Source organism: Camarhynchus parvulus, chromosome 3, assembly GCF_901933205.1.
Source record: "Camarhynchus parvulus chromosome 3, STF_HiC, whole genome shotgun sequence".
Classification (NCBI taxonomy): domain Eukaryota; kingdom Metazoa; phylum Chordata; class Aves; order Passeriformes; family Thraupidae; genus Camarhynchus; species Camarhynchus parvulus.
In genome coordinates, this window is record NC_044573.1 from 88,712,665 (window position 1) to 88,729,635 (window position 16,971).

Here is a 16,971-nt window from a genome sequence, read left to right on the forward strand (position 1 = left end):
TACAGCAGTGCAGTACCTTCTCCAATGGAAAATAACAAAGCAGGATAAAATGAAATTTCAATCATCGGTTTATTTTTAAACAAAATGTATTTCTGGATTCTTGAAATACCAGTTTGTTGGTAAGAACTGTAACATAAAAGCCTCAAAGCAAATTATGATAATACAGAGAGATCACAGCAATAATAAAGAAGTGACAGGGTATTTTTCTCTGGACAAAAAAAAAAAATAAAGAAAAGAGATGCAGCTAGTAATTGCATTGACATTTTAATTAATAAATCTAATCACTGGTGCCCGCTCATAATTTAAAAACATGGAGGAGCAGCACATCTAGCTGCTGCTGCTTAGTTTATTTTCCCAACAGAGAAAATCATGTAGTCAAAAACAATTTAGCAAAGTTCTTTCTTAGTGCTCCCCTCACACTCCTTTGATTTTTTTAAATAATGCTTTGGGGATTAGTCCCTGTTGAGAAACTTTTAAAAGTGAAACCAAATACCCTGGAAAACAACAAGAGAGTGCTATCCTGCACAATGCCACAGAAAAATCACTCAGCAGCTTGAATCTTCATTGTCACAATCTTGTCTAGCTACGAGCCAGGAAACCACACTGCATCACAATGCACACACAAAAAAAAGATATTTAGAAACCTTAGCATGCCCTTTGCAATCACAGTTGTGCACCTGGACATTGTGCAGACAGCAGCTTGAGGAAGTCTTTATTGTCATCAAAAAAATCTCAGTTTTAAAGTACCCCATTTCCATTTGAGAAGATGTTTCATCCTGAAGCTCAAATAATTTGTGTTTTCACAAACAGAAATACCATCTGCAGTTGCATTGATCAGACCTGGCACATAATTCTTTGCCACAGTGACATAAAGCTGAAAACTTTTTCTCTGTTGTGCTTTAGTTTTTCAAACACAAGCAAAACAGCTTTCAAAAAGGTCCCCTGAAGTCAAGTTCCTATGGTTTGCAGTGTGCTCACCAGTACACTGTTTAGCCAAGAAATTGCTAGAGACCTAAAAAGGTGCCAGAACCACCCAAGACAGAAGCCCTCTTCTCAACCTCCCAGCCTTGGTCTGCACTCATTGGGTTGGGTTAATGCCAGCACAAGCAGACAGGCCCAAAGACCCAGACTGGTTTCATTTTGTTGGTTTTGCCTTCTTGACAATTCTGCTCTAAGGCTGGAGCTGTTGCATTTGAGTGACTCTCCTAGGGTAAGTTTTTTCACTTAAAGACAGTATTTCAACAAGCAAATTGTTGCATTAAAACTTCAGTAAAATCCCAGAATGCTACATATTTAAATGTTGGAAGTGAAAGTCCTTGGGAACATCTTGATTCTAAACTGCTATTTAAAATCTGTGCTTCAGGCTTATCACTTCTGTCATTTAATGCCAGTCAGCAGTCCCTACAGATAAGATAAACAAAACAGACCAACTGTTCCTGTAATCAACAGACACAGCAAAATCTTTAGTGTCTAAATTCACATATATTCAGGGATTTTTATATACACATTCAAGATGCAGCTTCAGGTTTCTCATTTTCACTTAAGTTTCATCCAGTGGTCTTGTTAAGTCTACTGCAACCATACGAGTAGTGGGAGATGATCCTCCTCGGAGACCTTTCAAGAAAATCTGGGGTTTGGGTACATTGCTTGAGTTGTCACGCTTAGTCTGGGTGCCAGCATCTTTTGGCAGGTACACTTGGGTGCAGTTCTCCCTTCTCATGTGGCTGAGATCAGTCTGCATGGAATGAGTTAACATGCGGCGCAAGTTGGCCTAAAGACACAAAAAGAATCAGATTAAGCAAAATTTTGTTTGAACATTTTAGCACCAGTGTATACTCAGGAGTGTTTGTCTATTTTACATCCATGGGCTTCACAAACCTGGATCATGGCCCTCCTTACCCTCCTGTCAATATACAGTTGTGACTGTGACTTGGTAAATCCTCATCTAACAGGATGTGTGAACAGCACTTTAGGTACCCCACAAAATTTTAAACTAGTCTCTTAATATTTTCATACCATTGGTCATTGTCCTTCAAATTTTGCTAAATGCTTCACCTTTGTTTTGTTAGAATAAAATGTTTTCATGGCAAGTGCTTCCAGTCTTTGGTTTCTGCCAAATGTGATGAGGTTTAGAGGGTGGTGTCACAAATTACCAGATAAAAGTGAAAAAATGCCTTTTTATACCGCGTTGCTCACTAGCCCCTGGACAAGGGGTAAAAGTTAGGGCAATTTATGATCAAAGCTGGTTACTCACAGAAATTGCCATAGATACAACAACAAAACTACTTCTCACAAAATGTTGATATTCCAATGCCAGCACTTAAAACAAAAAAATGTTCCTTATTCCACTGAGCCTTCTGTGTCAGCAATAATGTAAAACACTGTAAATTATGGTATAATGTTGTCCTCAAAACACATAAAATACAGTCTCATGCTGGAATTCAGGCCCCTCCAAGTAAGTGAGGAAGTCCCTGGAGTGCAGTCCAGTCAGTGAAGACTGGAGTCAGTGGAAGCTGGAGAGTGATACAGCTGGACAAATGTCCTAAATGTTGTATCAGGGCAAGTTAAAATATTCTCCAGCCTCCACTACTGACGTCCCTCTCTGCTGGAATGGAAGGTGAAGCACCTAAATGTAAGCACATTTTGGTACCTTAATCTACAACTGAATCTTATATGCAGAGTCATCAAGCAGAATCCAGCAAAAAACAATAAGGAACTTATAGAGAAGATGCCATGCGAAGAAAGACAATATATTAAGTTTTGTTTTGGTTTGGTTTTTTTTCCGAGGGTTTTAATGATGAAATGTATGCTATTACAAGGAACTATACTTGCACAGAGAAACAAATGTGAGCTAAAAATTTTACTTCTAACAGCATATAGGTTTTAACAAAGTAATAATTTAATATTTCATACCACTCCAAGTTTTTTGGCTAGGTATGAACAACACAAAAAACACCAAAGGCATGTGAGCTCATCCTCTAACAAAACTCACAAATATGTCTGATGTTTTCCTGAAGTATCAAATTCATTGATGCACTGGTAAACTATTTCTGTTATTTTATCACTTTGTTATTAAATGTTTTATCATATCCATATTACAAATTAGCATAGTCAAAGCACTTTTGCATGCATCTGGGATTTTTTCTTTCAGCTCCTTATCACTAATCTCACATTTGGACTGCTGAGGCTAGAACACCCTTAGTACTTTAAAAGTACTTTCTCTAAATATTTTGAACTAATGAGCTACAAATTTGTTTGTGAATGGTCTTCATGACCAGATATTGGAAAATATCCACTTTTGCTTATGCTGAAGAGCCACTGACCACATCTTATGTTTATTTATGTACTTTTGTCCTTTACAGAAGCAAAAGAGGCTTTTAATTAGGCTTCTTGTAAACCTAATTGGCTTCTTTATATACCTCAGTAACAACTATTTCTTAGAATCCTTTATGAGCTAGCAACAGTGGCAAGACTCCTCAGTCCAAAATTTTGGTTTCCTTTCATAATGTTAGAGATTTAATGGTGAAAAGGAAAACAGAAAGGAAATAGGCTGCCCAGTAGGCCACAGACCTCCACAGTGCATCTGCTCACAGAAGAAAAAAAAACCTTTAGTATTATATGTTCAGTTGATATTGTTAACTGCAATATTCCCTGTACTCACAAGTTGTTGATTTTGATTGAATTCTGAAAATCGGGTGTTATACCTTGACAACTACATGTGCTGGCAAACCCTAGAAAGAAGCTTCTGACATATTTACTGTTAATTTAGAAGTTTTTATGTACATATGTGGTCAACCTTCTATGGACAGACTGTGATTTCCAATCCATCAGAAAATCCTGATAGTATGACTAACATTTGCTTTGGCTTTTTCTCACAAAGAAATTATATAGTAGTATCTTCAACTAAATAAATTTATTTGAATGTAGAACAACCTTAATATCTAATGCAATTAAATTCAAAACAACAAACTCTTATTACATAAAGAAGGCAACTGAAAAATTTGAAATTAATAGGTATAGAAGTGGAAGCACTGCTCAAAAAACAGGGAAAAATATGTAAGAAGTGAGAGAAGTCTAAAATAAGGAAAGAGAATATCTAGAAAAAAAAATTGGACCAGTTGTAATGAAGTATATGTCTTTGAATAAAAGGTTAGATTTATGTTTCAAGGAGCAAAAATTAAGAATAATTTATTATAAATTTGTTATATCCAACAATGAAAATCTGATAACAGTACAAACCAATTTTATAGCTTTTCTTCTCAGTTCCCATTCATTCCATTCATAGGATCTCACAATAGTTGGAGGCAAGATATGAGTATCAGTTTGAGTACCACTCTCACGTTTTAGGGGTGGTTTCATCGAACCTTTGCTTGCCTTTCTGGCCTGGATGAAAAGAAACAACCAAAGCCAAGCAAGGCATTGAGAAGAATACACAGAAATAGCATATGGGTATAGTACTTTTTAAAAGCAAATAGAGACCTGCAAACCACAAGTGGATAATGATTTTTACATTCAACAACATTTTTGTTCCCCATGCCCCCACTAAAAGGAAAACATTAAGCACCTGGTGGATTTAATTTCTGACAAAAAACCTTTGAGACAGAGGCCACAGCTGAGTTGTAGGCTCCTGTCTACCTAGTGAGTGCTTAATTGTTGGATTTTAGAAAAAATGGGTCCCATCACCAGTATTTTATGATGCAGGCACCCCAGTTTGTCTTCATGAATGGACTAAAAATCACAAATCATAACTGGGAGAAGTGCACACATCTCTGCTATAGCTGGAATATAAACTACGTTTCAAACCAAGGGCCAGTTCAAGACTACATTCTTTCCACTGCTTGGGATCTAAAATTCACAAGTGGATCACAGAGAATGTTGCCTATAAATCCAAACCAAGTCTTTGAATTTCCCAGAATAATACCATCACATTCATTATTGGTGACTCTACTTTTATTTTTTAATATGTTCCATAACTCCTGTCCCCAGATACAACTACACCCTCATCCAGCACACATGGATGGACTGCTGAGCTAAAGCTCCACTTAACGTGATATCTGACATATCTTCTGTTGCATTTATTTACTGGTCCTTTAAGCTACTTTTGCAACAATGAGGAAAAGAAACATCAGACACAAGGCTGCCTAGGCTATGGACTAGCAGCTTTTATCACTGCCAGAGTACTTTGGATTTACATATTCTCCTATGAATAGATAAGGTGAGAATGACACTAAGTAGAAACATTTCTTCAACACTCTGAAGACCTAGAAAAGATGGACCTTCAGACAGGCAGAGGATTTTACTATTTTCCTAAAGATAGGTATCATCTGTTCTCTTTTAGAAAGGACAGACCAACCAGTGACCCAGTAGCTGTTTAGCAAGAGGCATGGGCAGTGTGTACCTGTGTATGTGGAACAAGGTATTCAAACTGATGATGGAGCTCAAGCAGTTGAATTAGCTCTGCATATTTTTTTGCTTTTTCTATATTCAATTGAATGAACTTATCTGGATCTTCAGCAAAAATGTATGCATCTTCTTTTGAACTGAATACATAGTATTTCTCCTTGTGCTTCAAAATTCCAATAGCAGGATTTCCTAAAAATGAGAAGAAAAACTAACTCAAAATAAGCCCCACAAAATAAAATAGTGAAGAGTATGATATCCAATACAAAAGACATTTGTAATCAAGATTCTGTATTTGCCTCAAGTTAGTTTCACTTCCTTCATTTCTGAACTCAGTATAAACCCTTAAAAGCAAGCTTTTTTAAAATACAGAAAACTCTATTTCGTTAGGTCAGTAAAACTGCTTTTGATCAGTCCACATCCAGCATGCCTTAGGTGCATGTCTCAGAAAAACAACAGATAAAACACATATAGCAAAGGCATAAGAAACCAGTCTTTACCCTCAAATGTTTCCCCTAAAATCTTCAGCAAATATCTGATTGCAGATCAGTAGTGCATTTATACCAAAGGGCATAACACTGACATGAACTGAAGAAGCAGATAAAGTAGATGGGAAGCCACACAACAAATTAAGAGAGAAAATAAAGTGTCAATAAAGGCCAAATAACTTATACAGGAAAACACAAACTGATTTCAAGGACAGTGGCAGGTTGGGCTTCAGATGTCATTGCCCAGGAAAGACCAGAATCATCACAGACCTTGAACACACTCAGTCAAAAAAGGAATTATTAGTATGCAAACAGAGGAAGAGAAGAAAACCAATATTATAACAACCTGTAATAATATTTGTAATAATACATTTTGTTCCAACACAACAGAACAAGTAAAAGGGAGCTAGGGGTGATCAAAGGCTTGTGATACCTTTCATAGAAGGAGGGGTTAAAGAAGAAAGCCTCCTCAGCATTAAAAAGAAAAAAGAAATAATATGATGGGGGTTATAAAACCATGAATTGTGTGCAATATAAAATTACTATTTAGTAATTTTCCTAACAGAAGGACTATCAAGTCTTTGTTGAAATTATCAAGCCAGAGCTCAAAATCATCTCAAAAAGAGGTACCTTTTCATAGCATGTATAATTATAATTGTGGGGCTCTTCAGAATAAGAACATCCTATGACAAACTCTAGATGGATTCCAAAATCAATTAGATAAATTAAAACCTCTTTGAAGGATTATTCAACAGAAGGTTACAGACTCAACATTAATCAGAGGAAATCCCATAACCACTAACTGCTAGGGTTGAAAGGATATAATTAAGGAAAGATCACTCTGACTTGAATTCTCATAATTTTAAAGTGTTCATGACCGTCCATGTGCAGTAATCAGATACAGGCCTAGAGAGACCTTCAATCCAACTATGGACAGCTGTTCTCATGTGCAATACTAAGTGTAAGTAAATTACATTGCCATAAAAATATCTGTTCTTTAATACTGACTAGTAAACGGCCATATTTTCCTCCCAAACTCCCATAGGTTTTAAAAAAATCTGTATGGACAGGTTCTAGAAAGGACAGGAAGATGGGAAACATGAACTAGGATAGTTGAAATAAGACTAACTTTCAAGACAGATGAGCCTAGAGAGACCAAAAATTCCTACCATTAGTTGACTTAATCAAGTGCACTTTTGCATTCTTTTCAGGAAAGATTTTTAGTACTTTGTCATGACTATTTAAAATACATATGAGGTAGGCATGAATGGCTATGTTTACACATATGGATGCACAAAACAGAAGGAATTGCCATTTCCCTATGCCTGCATTACAGCACATTAACAACAGTAACCAAACCTCTATTCAGTTGCAGTGTAGGTTATACAGACACACATAGAGCAGGAAGAAACATTTATCCATAACATCTTGTTTCTGCCCCTGCTCCTCTTAAAGCCATCCTGCCTTCTACTAAGGGCAGTTTATTTGTGTATTTTTAAAAAGATACTTTAACAAGGGAAATAAGTTACCTGGGGTGAAAATTGCAAACGTAGAAAAACAGTATTCCAGCTTTGACATAAGAGGATGCATTCAGAATGCCTTTACATTTTTCCCAATCCTTGTGTAAATATATTGTATGGAAAATATCTAACCACAAAGCATACCTGGTACGGTGATACCTTTCACACCAATTGAATGTGCACAGAAACCATGGTACTGGATCAGCAACTGATCAAAGTTATCAGTAGTCTCTGGAAAAAGCCATTCTTGGTTCGTGAAATCAGAAACATTCACTCTGGTTTCTAAGAAAAGATAAAACAAAGGAAGGACTTCAATATTAAAATATCAGATGTCTAAAAGCTAATGATATTACAGGATGACCAGATTACTCTGGTTGACAGGATGACCTGCAGTGCCCAGATCTCAGAAGCCAGAATTTCGCCCTGCCTTGAAAGCAAACCTACTGAAAATCAGTCCTGTGAGAACCTTCTTTAGTAGCATTAGTTTTCTTTGAAAACATGGGACAACAACAGGAAGATAATAGTTTAATATTTGATTTTGTTTTCACCCACACATACATTACAAACACCCTGGCATAAAACTTGGTTCCTGGGGATACCATCTTATAAACAATCCCTTCTGGTAACCAAAGCCCTGTTAAATCATTTTGTTTATACCCTACCCTTCAATTTCCAAAGTTCTGAAATGTATAAAAAGACATTAATACACTTCAAAATTTTTTTAAAAAAATATAAATATTCTCTGATCATTCTGAAATTTTTGTAAGGCATCCTTGTATCTAGAAGCTTTATTTTAATTTTATATGTGAAAACAGAATCACAAGCTATACTACATGAAAATGTAAATCTATACCCTACAAGGCTCATTTTAATTTACTGTGCAAATTCTGAGTATAAAAAAATCAATATAGCACACCTTCTGTAAAGCACCTATTGTAAAGAAAATTCAAACTACAAAATCTTGGAAAATTAAGGAAAATCAAAAAGTTTCAACTTTCCATACCCATGGTTTCTTTTATCCTTTCCTCATCACTTTTCACAGTCACTCCTTCCAGAAGAGATGTTAGCATTTCCTCTGGAAAAAGCTGTGACTGGATTTCCAAGAATTGTTGCAGATTGTCAGCCATATTTGTGAGGAAGCTTAGCAGTAGCATTTCATCCTGAAAGCCGGTCCAAAGCTTAGAAAGTTCCATAAACAGAGGCTGGAACATAAAGAAAATTATCTGAAATACAGATTTGTTTTATGTCTACAGTGTAACCCAAGCACTGCGCACAACAATCTCAGCTATGAACAAAGCAGACCTGATCTCCAAGGCCTTCAGCAACCAGAAATTCCAGGGACACTGTAAGAGGAGTTTCCATCACATATGCCTAAAGCAAGTATATCCAGCATGTCAACCCGCAGGCAAGAGTTGTACTTTTCTATATTTTACTTCAGAACCTTTCTCAAACAAATGTACTCTGTGACCATGCTTTGAATTTAGCACTTCACTGACAATACAGTTTTATAACTGAAAATATGGTGTACAGGACTAAGGACCAGAAGGAACACACCTGATTAATTACCAAAGTAGGTAAAATCACACCTCTATACAAACTACCAGGTTTTGTTATTTTGTCTGCCCTGCTTCCAGAGTGAGTTGGTACCCAGCCCATCATGTGTCTCAAATGGAAGGGATGCAGGCCTCTCCAGAGTGGTCCAGGGTTCAAGGCAAAACTGGAGACTGCCCTTCCCAGCACTGACATGCTGTTGGCATACAGGTGTAGGCATGTAAAGTAGCAGCCTATAAGCTTTAAGTTTAAATGCTGTTTTCAATGACGGTGACATAAAATGTGCCTTGTTACACCCAAGCACACAGAGAGCATTTACAGCAAGAGATTCAACCAATCTGAAACGCACACTTAACCACACATTTTATGCATGCTAACAACATTATCATAAGAGCAGCCAACAGAGCCAGCTCTGAAATTCATCAGCATTGCTAATGCTGTGGAAGTGTTATGGTTACAAAAATGGAAGAAACTAAAGGAAGATCAAAAACATTCTTAATAGAATAAACAAAGAATATTAATGAAATGTACTATTTTTCCTAAAACAAGTGTTTGCTACAAATATAGACCTTATCCTATGCTTTTTAAAAGACAGAATGCCCTGTTTCTCTACCTTTGTAGAGGATCCAGCTTGTCAGCAACAAGCCAAAGACAAGAAAAATTATTTAAATAGTATGTTAATAAAAAAATCTCTAGCTGAAAAGGATCTGAAATCGAAAGGCATTATATATTTTCTCTTCAGCAGAGAAGTCAAAACAACTAACCAACCAGAAGAGAAAAAAATTCCAGGAAGGCAGCAAACAACAATAGACAGCTTTTAGGGAAAAGGGTAAGATATATCAGTCACTCAAGCCCCACAAAGATGCAGAAGAGGAAAAACTGCTTTGAGTAGCTTGACAAAAGGGGAAAATGTCCTCCAAACGAGAACATCTGGTTTATAAAATCAAAAGCATACATAAATTGAAGTTTGGATCATTCAGTTAAAGTGCTGTTCCCATGAGTTTCCAGCTTGGATGCTCTTATGTGACGTGTAAAAAATACTCTGAGTAGGTGGGGGTCATGATCTTCCTCTTCCCTCTGCAGTAGGCTTTATTTTGCTTTCTAACAGTTAGCTTAGAATGTTAAAAAATAACCTAAAACATGTATGAAACTGCATGCTGGTGCAGCAGCCAACCACAAGGAATTGGAATGATAATCAAATCACACAAAATAACGAGTTCTTACAAGAAAAGCAAATTTAAATGAAGCTGGTTTCTAGCATATTTCTCTCCTGTTTCCTTTATAACATGCCAGCATAACATTCCCAGGTTTTCACAGGCTCATTAAGCAGCCTCCCTCATAATACCTGTAGTTCACAGAACTCATTCCTTTTCCCCCTAATACCTCCTTCCCATGTCCTGTAGCTCCCAACCAAGGGTGCAACAGTACAGAATAACAATCTTTCAGTGACTGCTCACTGGCCAAAGAGCACACAAACCTCATTTCAGACCTGATCTTGGTAAGAATCTAATTGTGTGTCTCTAGTTGCTCTTATTTTTCCTCCATAAAATTTACAGAAAATGACATATTTTGAGATCTTTTCACTCTGACAAATGTGACTGAAACTTGTCCACAGGTTCAGAAGCCATTGGGAGGGGAAAAGAGGCTGACACCCATCACAGCAACCCAGTTTCTTCAGAAAAATTGTATCAATGACTCATACTGTAATTACAGGGATTGTTGTGTGAGGGAACTTTAAAAGAATCATACTCTGTTGTGCTGTTTTCTGCAATCATTATGTTCTTACAGTTTCTGCAATGAATATATACACACACAAAAGAAAGAATATATAAACATACAAAAAAGGAAATCTACAAATAATGACAACTCAAGACACAGTAAAATACCATTTAATTCCTTTGCTCCCTTTTGGTACCTTACCTTTTTTTACCTTAAGAGCAAGTCTTTTAGCTGCCCCTTCAAAAATCACAGATTTTTGATATTGTAATAGAGAGAAAATTTATAGCCTCTTGCTAAACATAAACTACTCAAACACACACCTGCAAAGTATCTTACTTTAATAATGTTTTCTACTGAAGAAGTAATGGGTTTCCTAGTCATAATACTTACAAAAACTTCTCTGGACTCTATGGAAGTCCTATCCTGCACTGTGTTTTTCAATAACATCATTGCTGCTTCAAACTGAACATCCAACGATTCAACTTCTTGAGCACTTGTAATTGCATTAGACTGGAAAGAGAACAACAGGCAAAATGTATCACACTCCAAAAATCAAGTATTTAGTAATAAGTATTTACCTGGGCCTCTTCATTCAACTATTTTCAGAACAATTGTTTTAGGGAACAAAATGTACTCTAGCTATCCACAGAATACATTTTTCCTTAAATGTTCAGGTGTTCAGGCACTTCAGTCACACATAAACTTTCAATTTTTATAGGAAATCCTCTGGATTTTCCCAATGAAGAGAACAGAAAGAAAAAAATACTTTTTTTCAATGCCTTATACAGGAAAGACTAATAAAAAACTGCAGTTTCTCAAAAGACAAATTAAAAGCTCTTCAGTAACAAAGTAAGAATTTAAATTGTATTCTTCAAAGACTTTGATGACTCCATATATTTTGGGGCTGTCTGCAGACTAAAACTGAGATGATTTATGTATTGATCAAGGAGATTTTTTTCTCTCATGCCTTCTGGGGCAGAGAATTAGTATGCAAAGAACTGTTTAATGGTGGACTTGGCAGTGCCAGGCTAATAGGTTAATGGTTGGACTCAATGATTTTAAAGGTATTTCCAAAGCTAAACAATTATCTAAAGATGTATTTTATTTTATTTCATTTATTTCCAAATATTTTTCTTATATTTCTGTCCTGTGCAAGTAGGTAACTCGAAGACATTCCACCTGCATTAAAAGTCCACAGGATACAACACCTCACCTGAAGGATGCAAAGGAAGGCTTCGTACTGTCTCACATTGAACAGTGCTTCTTTTAATTTAAGAAACCTAAGGTGGGAGAACCTCTGGGGGTCCTGTTGCATGGCCTCCAGCAGGGCTGTGTAGCGGTGGGCCAGCAGCTGGCAGGAGTTCAGATGCTCATCCAGAGTCCGTGTAGCCGAGGGAATAGCTTCGCTCAGGATGCCTGGCACTACTCACATGCAATAAAATATGTATAAAAAGAATTCATGAAATCATTATCACACAGTTAAAGTGCAATATTTGAGCATAATGGCCTTCCAATTAAATTTTGATTTCTACATTTTGTTCTTATATTCATGCATTTCCAAATACTTGCAAACCAGATTAAATCACCCTATCTCACTAGTCAGGTTGTTGCAAATACTTACAATTACAGGTGTGGAAATACCACAGTCAAGTCAAAGAATGTGAGAAAACTTGCTTTATGGTAAATGCAACTCCGTTGCTACAACTGACATGGGCTTCCTGAGAGTATCTGCACAATTTTCAATTCTCGGTTTCCTAATTTGTAAAATACTAATAACAATAACATGCCTCCCTAAGATGGGAAATTATTGGAGCAGCTCCAATGAAGAAGTCCAGTAAGAATGAATTGGTAATACCCAGATCAAATGCAGTTGTTTACTTACAGTCATCAATGCAGCTTCCTCCTTTCTGGCACTGCTTGTTGTACAAACGAATTCCTGTCACTAGCATGGCAAGATCTTTCAGCTGTTGTTCTTTGTCCTTCTTACTGAGTGAGATGAAAGTAATCATTTCTGTCTGGGGGAATATACTCTGCAAGGCAGCTATAAGCATTACAATGTGGGAGAGAACCCTCAATGTGAGGGAACAGAAAAGAAAATCATTAAATAAGAAAAAAATAGCCTCTCCTAAACAAATGCAACAGGTAGGAAATCTATGGGAAATTTACACTTCACGGCTGAGCAGTAACAGTTTGGATAGCAAGCATTCATCACAGTTTACCCCATTTGTATCTAAATATCAGTGAAGAGGAAGTGAAATTTTATTTTTTCAAGAAGAAAAGCCCAATTTCACAGCTGGGAGTTTACTGACCTGTTACCTCCCTGACAGCCTCAATATCTGTTGGGGATCCCAGGCCAGATCTCAGCAGCACACAGGCAACAATCTTTTGATATACATTCTCCATTTCTTCTTGCGTATGTGGACCACTCTCAATGATGGTTCTAACTACAGGAGCCAGTTTTCCTTCCAGAACACGCTCCTGCTCACTCAGTAATTCATCTAGGAAAGAAGGACACTTAAAAAGATAGATTTAGCTATCTAAATCCTTTGAAATTTGCCTTATACAGAGGGTGTAATTCATTTCCACACTCAGAGCATCAACTTAAGGTTTCTGAAACACGGGTACATGAAAGAGATGTTCGTAGTGCCACATCATTAGAATTAAAACCAGCAGAGTTAAACATTAATGGGATGTTAATTAGCATGATTAACATCTGTCAGTAGAGTCCTGAGAACTGTTCAGGCCAGACTAGACAGCAAGTCTCTGGCTCTGTGAACTCCTCTGACTGTAGGAGGACCTAACTTACACACACACATATTTCAAAGACACCTGAAGTTACATGCTCAAGTTCGAATACTACTCAGGGTCTCAAAAACTTGCTGGAGTTACTGAGCTTATAGAGTTCAGAGGATTTAGGAGCAGCTCCCCATGTTGCTCATTTTTGGTTTTAATCCATGCTAACAGGAAAACATTTTCATTATCTCCCCACAGAGAAATGTTTTTTTCACGTCTATGCTTGTTCCATGTCTTGTATTTCCTAGCCAGCCTCCACTGTCCCTTTGAGATCAGGAATTACATTTACAGCAAAGGCATTTTCCCTATCTCATTTTATTTTCAAATTCTCATTCTTAGACCATGTGAAATTACTACTGATGAGAAAAAAAAGTACTCAGCTAAAGCTGTAACTGATTGTTCAAGATTACTTAAATCTCCCAGTTAGGGATATTGATAAAATACTGAGTTCTGAGTGCCTTCAGATACACGGGTGCAGGTGCAAGCTTTTCTTGCTGAAGGCAGCTAACCACTGAAAGTGTAAGTGTCCTCAAGCAACCTAATACATTATATTCAGTAAATCTCTCAGACAGCACGAGAAGAGTGTACTCTCAAATCTAATGTACACTTTTCCCTACTATACCCATACTGAAACATCAGACTCCTGTACAGTAAATTTCTCCTGGGATTTTATTTTGTTTACTGACAGGATTCATTTAACAGTAATTACTATTCTTAAATTATAAACTCAGCATCAACTTCTATGAAAACATATTTGAAATTACCTCGGTTTGCATAGTTCATATCAAAGTAAACTTGCATCTTAATTGTGCTTAGGGATGGGTTTGTTGTGTCAAGCAGTCTGGTAACACAGAGCTAAAAAGAAAGTCAGAGAAGTGAGTTCTTTCTCATTTCTGGGGAAACATCTGAACTGACAGTGATCTACTAAAGGGTTCACAACAGCTGTAGAGCCCCCTCACTACCATTTTCTCCATATAAAGCTTTTCTAAGGCATTTATTTATGGAAAAATAGTCCAGTCTTTAGCTACAGAGCCATGAGAATAAAGCAGCACTCAAATTTTGAAAGAATTAGTGTAATTTTAGTTAACAGGAACAGGTAGCAAATAATGCTATAGTCTTAGATAAGTAGTGACTCTCAACATCATGTCAGAATTACCTGGATAAGATCCTGCATATCGTTTTCTGTAAGGGTTCGATCCATATTAAAATCATTTCTTGGATCTAACACAACAGCTTTCACCTAGAGATTGCCAAAAGAAAGATATTAATTTATGTCACAAAATATCATCTTTGCAATTCACTTTTTATTTTCTGAAATATCTCAGATGCATTCAATATTTCTTTACTATTTTTTATCCATTTCAGTCTTTGATAATGAAACAAAATTACTTCATTTCACATCTTGCCTTCATTTTTTAATTTGTGATACAAATATTTAAATATAGCTCCTTTAAAATTTACTTGGAAAAATATTTTCTTAAGTAACGTTTTTTGAAAATCCATCATGGTTGTTTATAAACTTCTACGTTGGTGCTATATGCATTGATATAGACATTTACCATTTGAATAAAAAAACCCATAGTGTTCTACATGCAGGAAAATAAGTGCATGTTTGCAATTGGTGTTCATGCTAGGTGTCTTGTCAGCCACTTGTACAAATTTTTTACTCACTAAAATTTTCCTGCTTAATTGATTAATACTGCTTTTGAGTCCAATCTTTTTTCTAAAGCTGCAGTGTCACCTTTAGGGGAAAAAAATAGCATATTAACAGTACTGCTATGAAGCATTTACATTTATATACAAGTTTATCAAGAGCTGATCATCAATAAAAAAAGAATCTAGCCCATCTTTCTTCAGACACAGCTTTGCAGGCGCATCCGGACTATATTCTGCAGCAGTGCTGTGTCTCCTAAGAGATGCCAAAATGTAAAATGCTTTTAGGATACTTAAAGTTGTCTACCAAGGACAATACTGAGACTGATTCCATTAAATTTTCACTTTAAATGGGATCTAAGCCAATTCCTTCAAATATTCAGCCCATTTATAGTACCTGGCCCTGTCTGAGCAGAGAAACAAAATTATCCATCACAAGAGAGGGAGGAGGTGAACATCGAAGAATAAATATAGCTGCTGCATTAAACATTCACCTATGCATCACAGGTTCATTTATAAGAGTGTGAAGAAACGTTATTAAAACTTGGTAAAACTTCTCTTTTTCACTTCTGAAAGAAAACAATAGTTTATCTGCCTGCAGAAGAAAGCTCCGAGTTGCAGTTCAGAGAGTTTGCAGGACTCAGGACCTGCAGCCTTCTTGGAGCATTATATTCCCATAAGGTTTCAGGGGAATAAAATGCTTTTCCAGGTTTTTAGGACCCAATACTGGGGCTGAGTGCCCCTTTAAAATACCTCACTGCAGGCAAAGGGAAACCAAGATATTTCCAAGTTCAGGTCACCCCTGCCAGCCTCAGCTGCTGCCAGCCCCACAACGCCTCCTGTCGCGCTCACCATGAAGGCCACCAAGGTTTCCGAGAGGCTTTGTCCCTGGGCAGCGCACTCCAGGCCCACCTGGCGGATTATTCTCTTGAGGACACTTTGGGTCAGCTCGCCGGACATGCTGGCCAAGCACGCCGGCCTTAACCGGCTTACATTCACTTCAGCGAGGGTCCCTCCCGGCCCGAGTCCGCCGCTTGCTGAGCAGCCTGTCCCGGCGCCGAAGCTCCCCGGTGCCGCTGTCCCCGCGCCCGGCCGCTGGCCACGGGCGGGAGCGGCCGCGGCCGAGCGCCGGCCCCGGGCGTTGCCATGGGGACGCGGCCCGGCCCGGCCCGGCCCGGCCTGCCGGGAGAGCGGCGAGGGCAGGCGGGGATGGGAATTTACACACGGAGCACAGGGAGACAGGGTTTGTGCAGGATAGATGGGGCAGTGTGTGTGCAAAACGTACACGCCTGCATGTACTCCAAAGTCGCGGCTGGGGAGGCACAGGAGCGGAGGTGTGAGTGTCTCGGCACGCACCCGTGCTGTGGACGTCTGCAGCTATGGCTGTATGCAGCTGTGTGTAAATATACATACATACGTATGTATAATGACACATACATACCGTATATGTACCTTAATATTACAGAATCACAGAACTGTTAGGGTTGGAAGGAACCTATAGAAATTATCTAGTCTAACCCCCTTGCCAAGGCAGGGTCGCCAAGAGCAGGTTACTCAGGAACGTGTCTAGGTGGGTTTGGGAGATCCATGATCTCTCTCTGGGCAGCCTGTTCCAGGGCCCTGCCACCTTCAGAGTAAAGAAGTTCTTCCTCACGTTGAAGTAGAACTTCCTGTGCTTTAGATTATGGCCACTGCTCCTCACCCTCTCACTGGGCACCACTGAAAAGTGTCTGGCACCATCCTTTTGGCACCCATCTTTGAGATATTTACGTGCATTAGTGAAATCCCCTCTCAGTCTTTTCAAGACTAAAGAGGCCCACCTCTTGCAGTCTCTCCTTATGAGAGAG

General features: G+C 38.0%; 1 protein-coding gene across 1 annotated transcript; it reads right to left on the bottom strand.

Annotated features, from left to right (window-relative positions):
• Window positions 1-296: 296 nt before the first annotated feature.
• Window positions 297-16,188, bottom strand: CFAP206 (cilia and flagella associated protein 206). The gene is made up of 12 exons (XM_030944571.1): window positions 15,977-16,188; window positions 14,628-14,711; window positions 14,236-14,326; window positions 12,988-13,176; window positions 12,561-12,719; window positions 11,892-12,100; window positions 11,069-11,188; window positions 8,412-8,610; window positions 7,553-7,690; window positions 5,399-5,592; window positions 4,240-4,383; window positions 297-1,771 (listed from the first exon to the last, which is right to left on the bottom strand). The coding sequence occupies exons 1-12, from the start codon at window positions 16,082-16,084 to the stop codon at window positions 1,541-1,543; spliced, it is 1,866 nt and encodes a 621-aa protein (XP_030800431.1). The 5' UTR covers window positions 16,085-16,188; the 3' UTR covers window positions 297-1,540.
• Window positions 16,189-16,971: the final 783 nt, after the last annotated feature.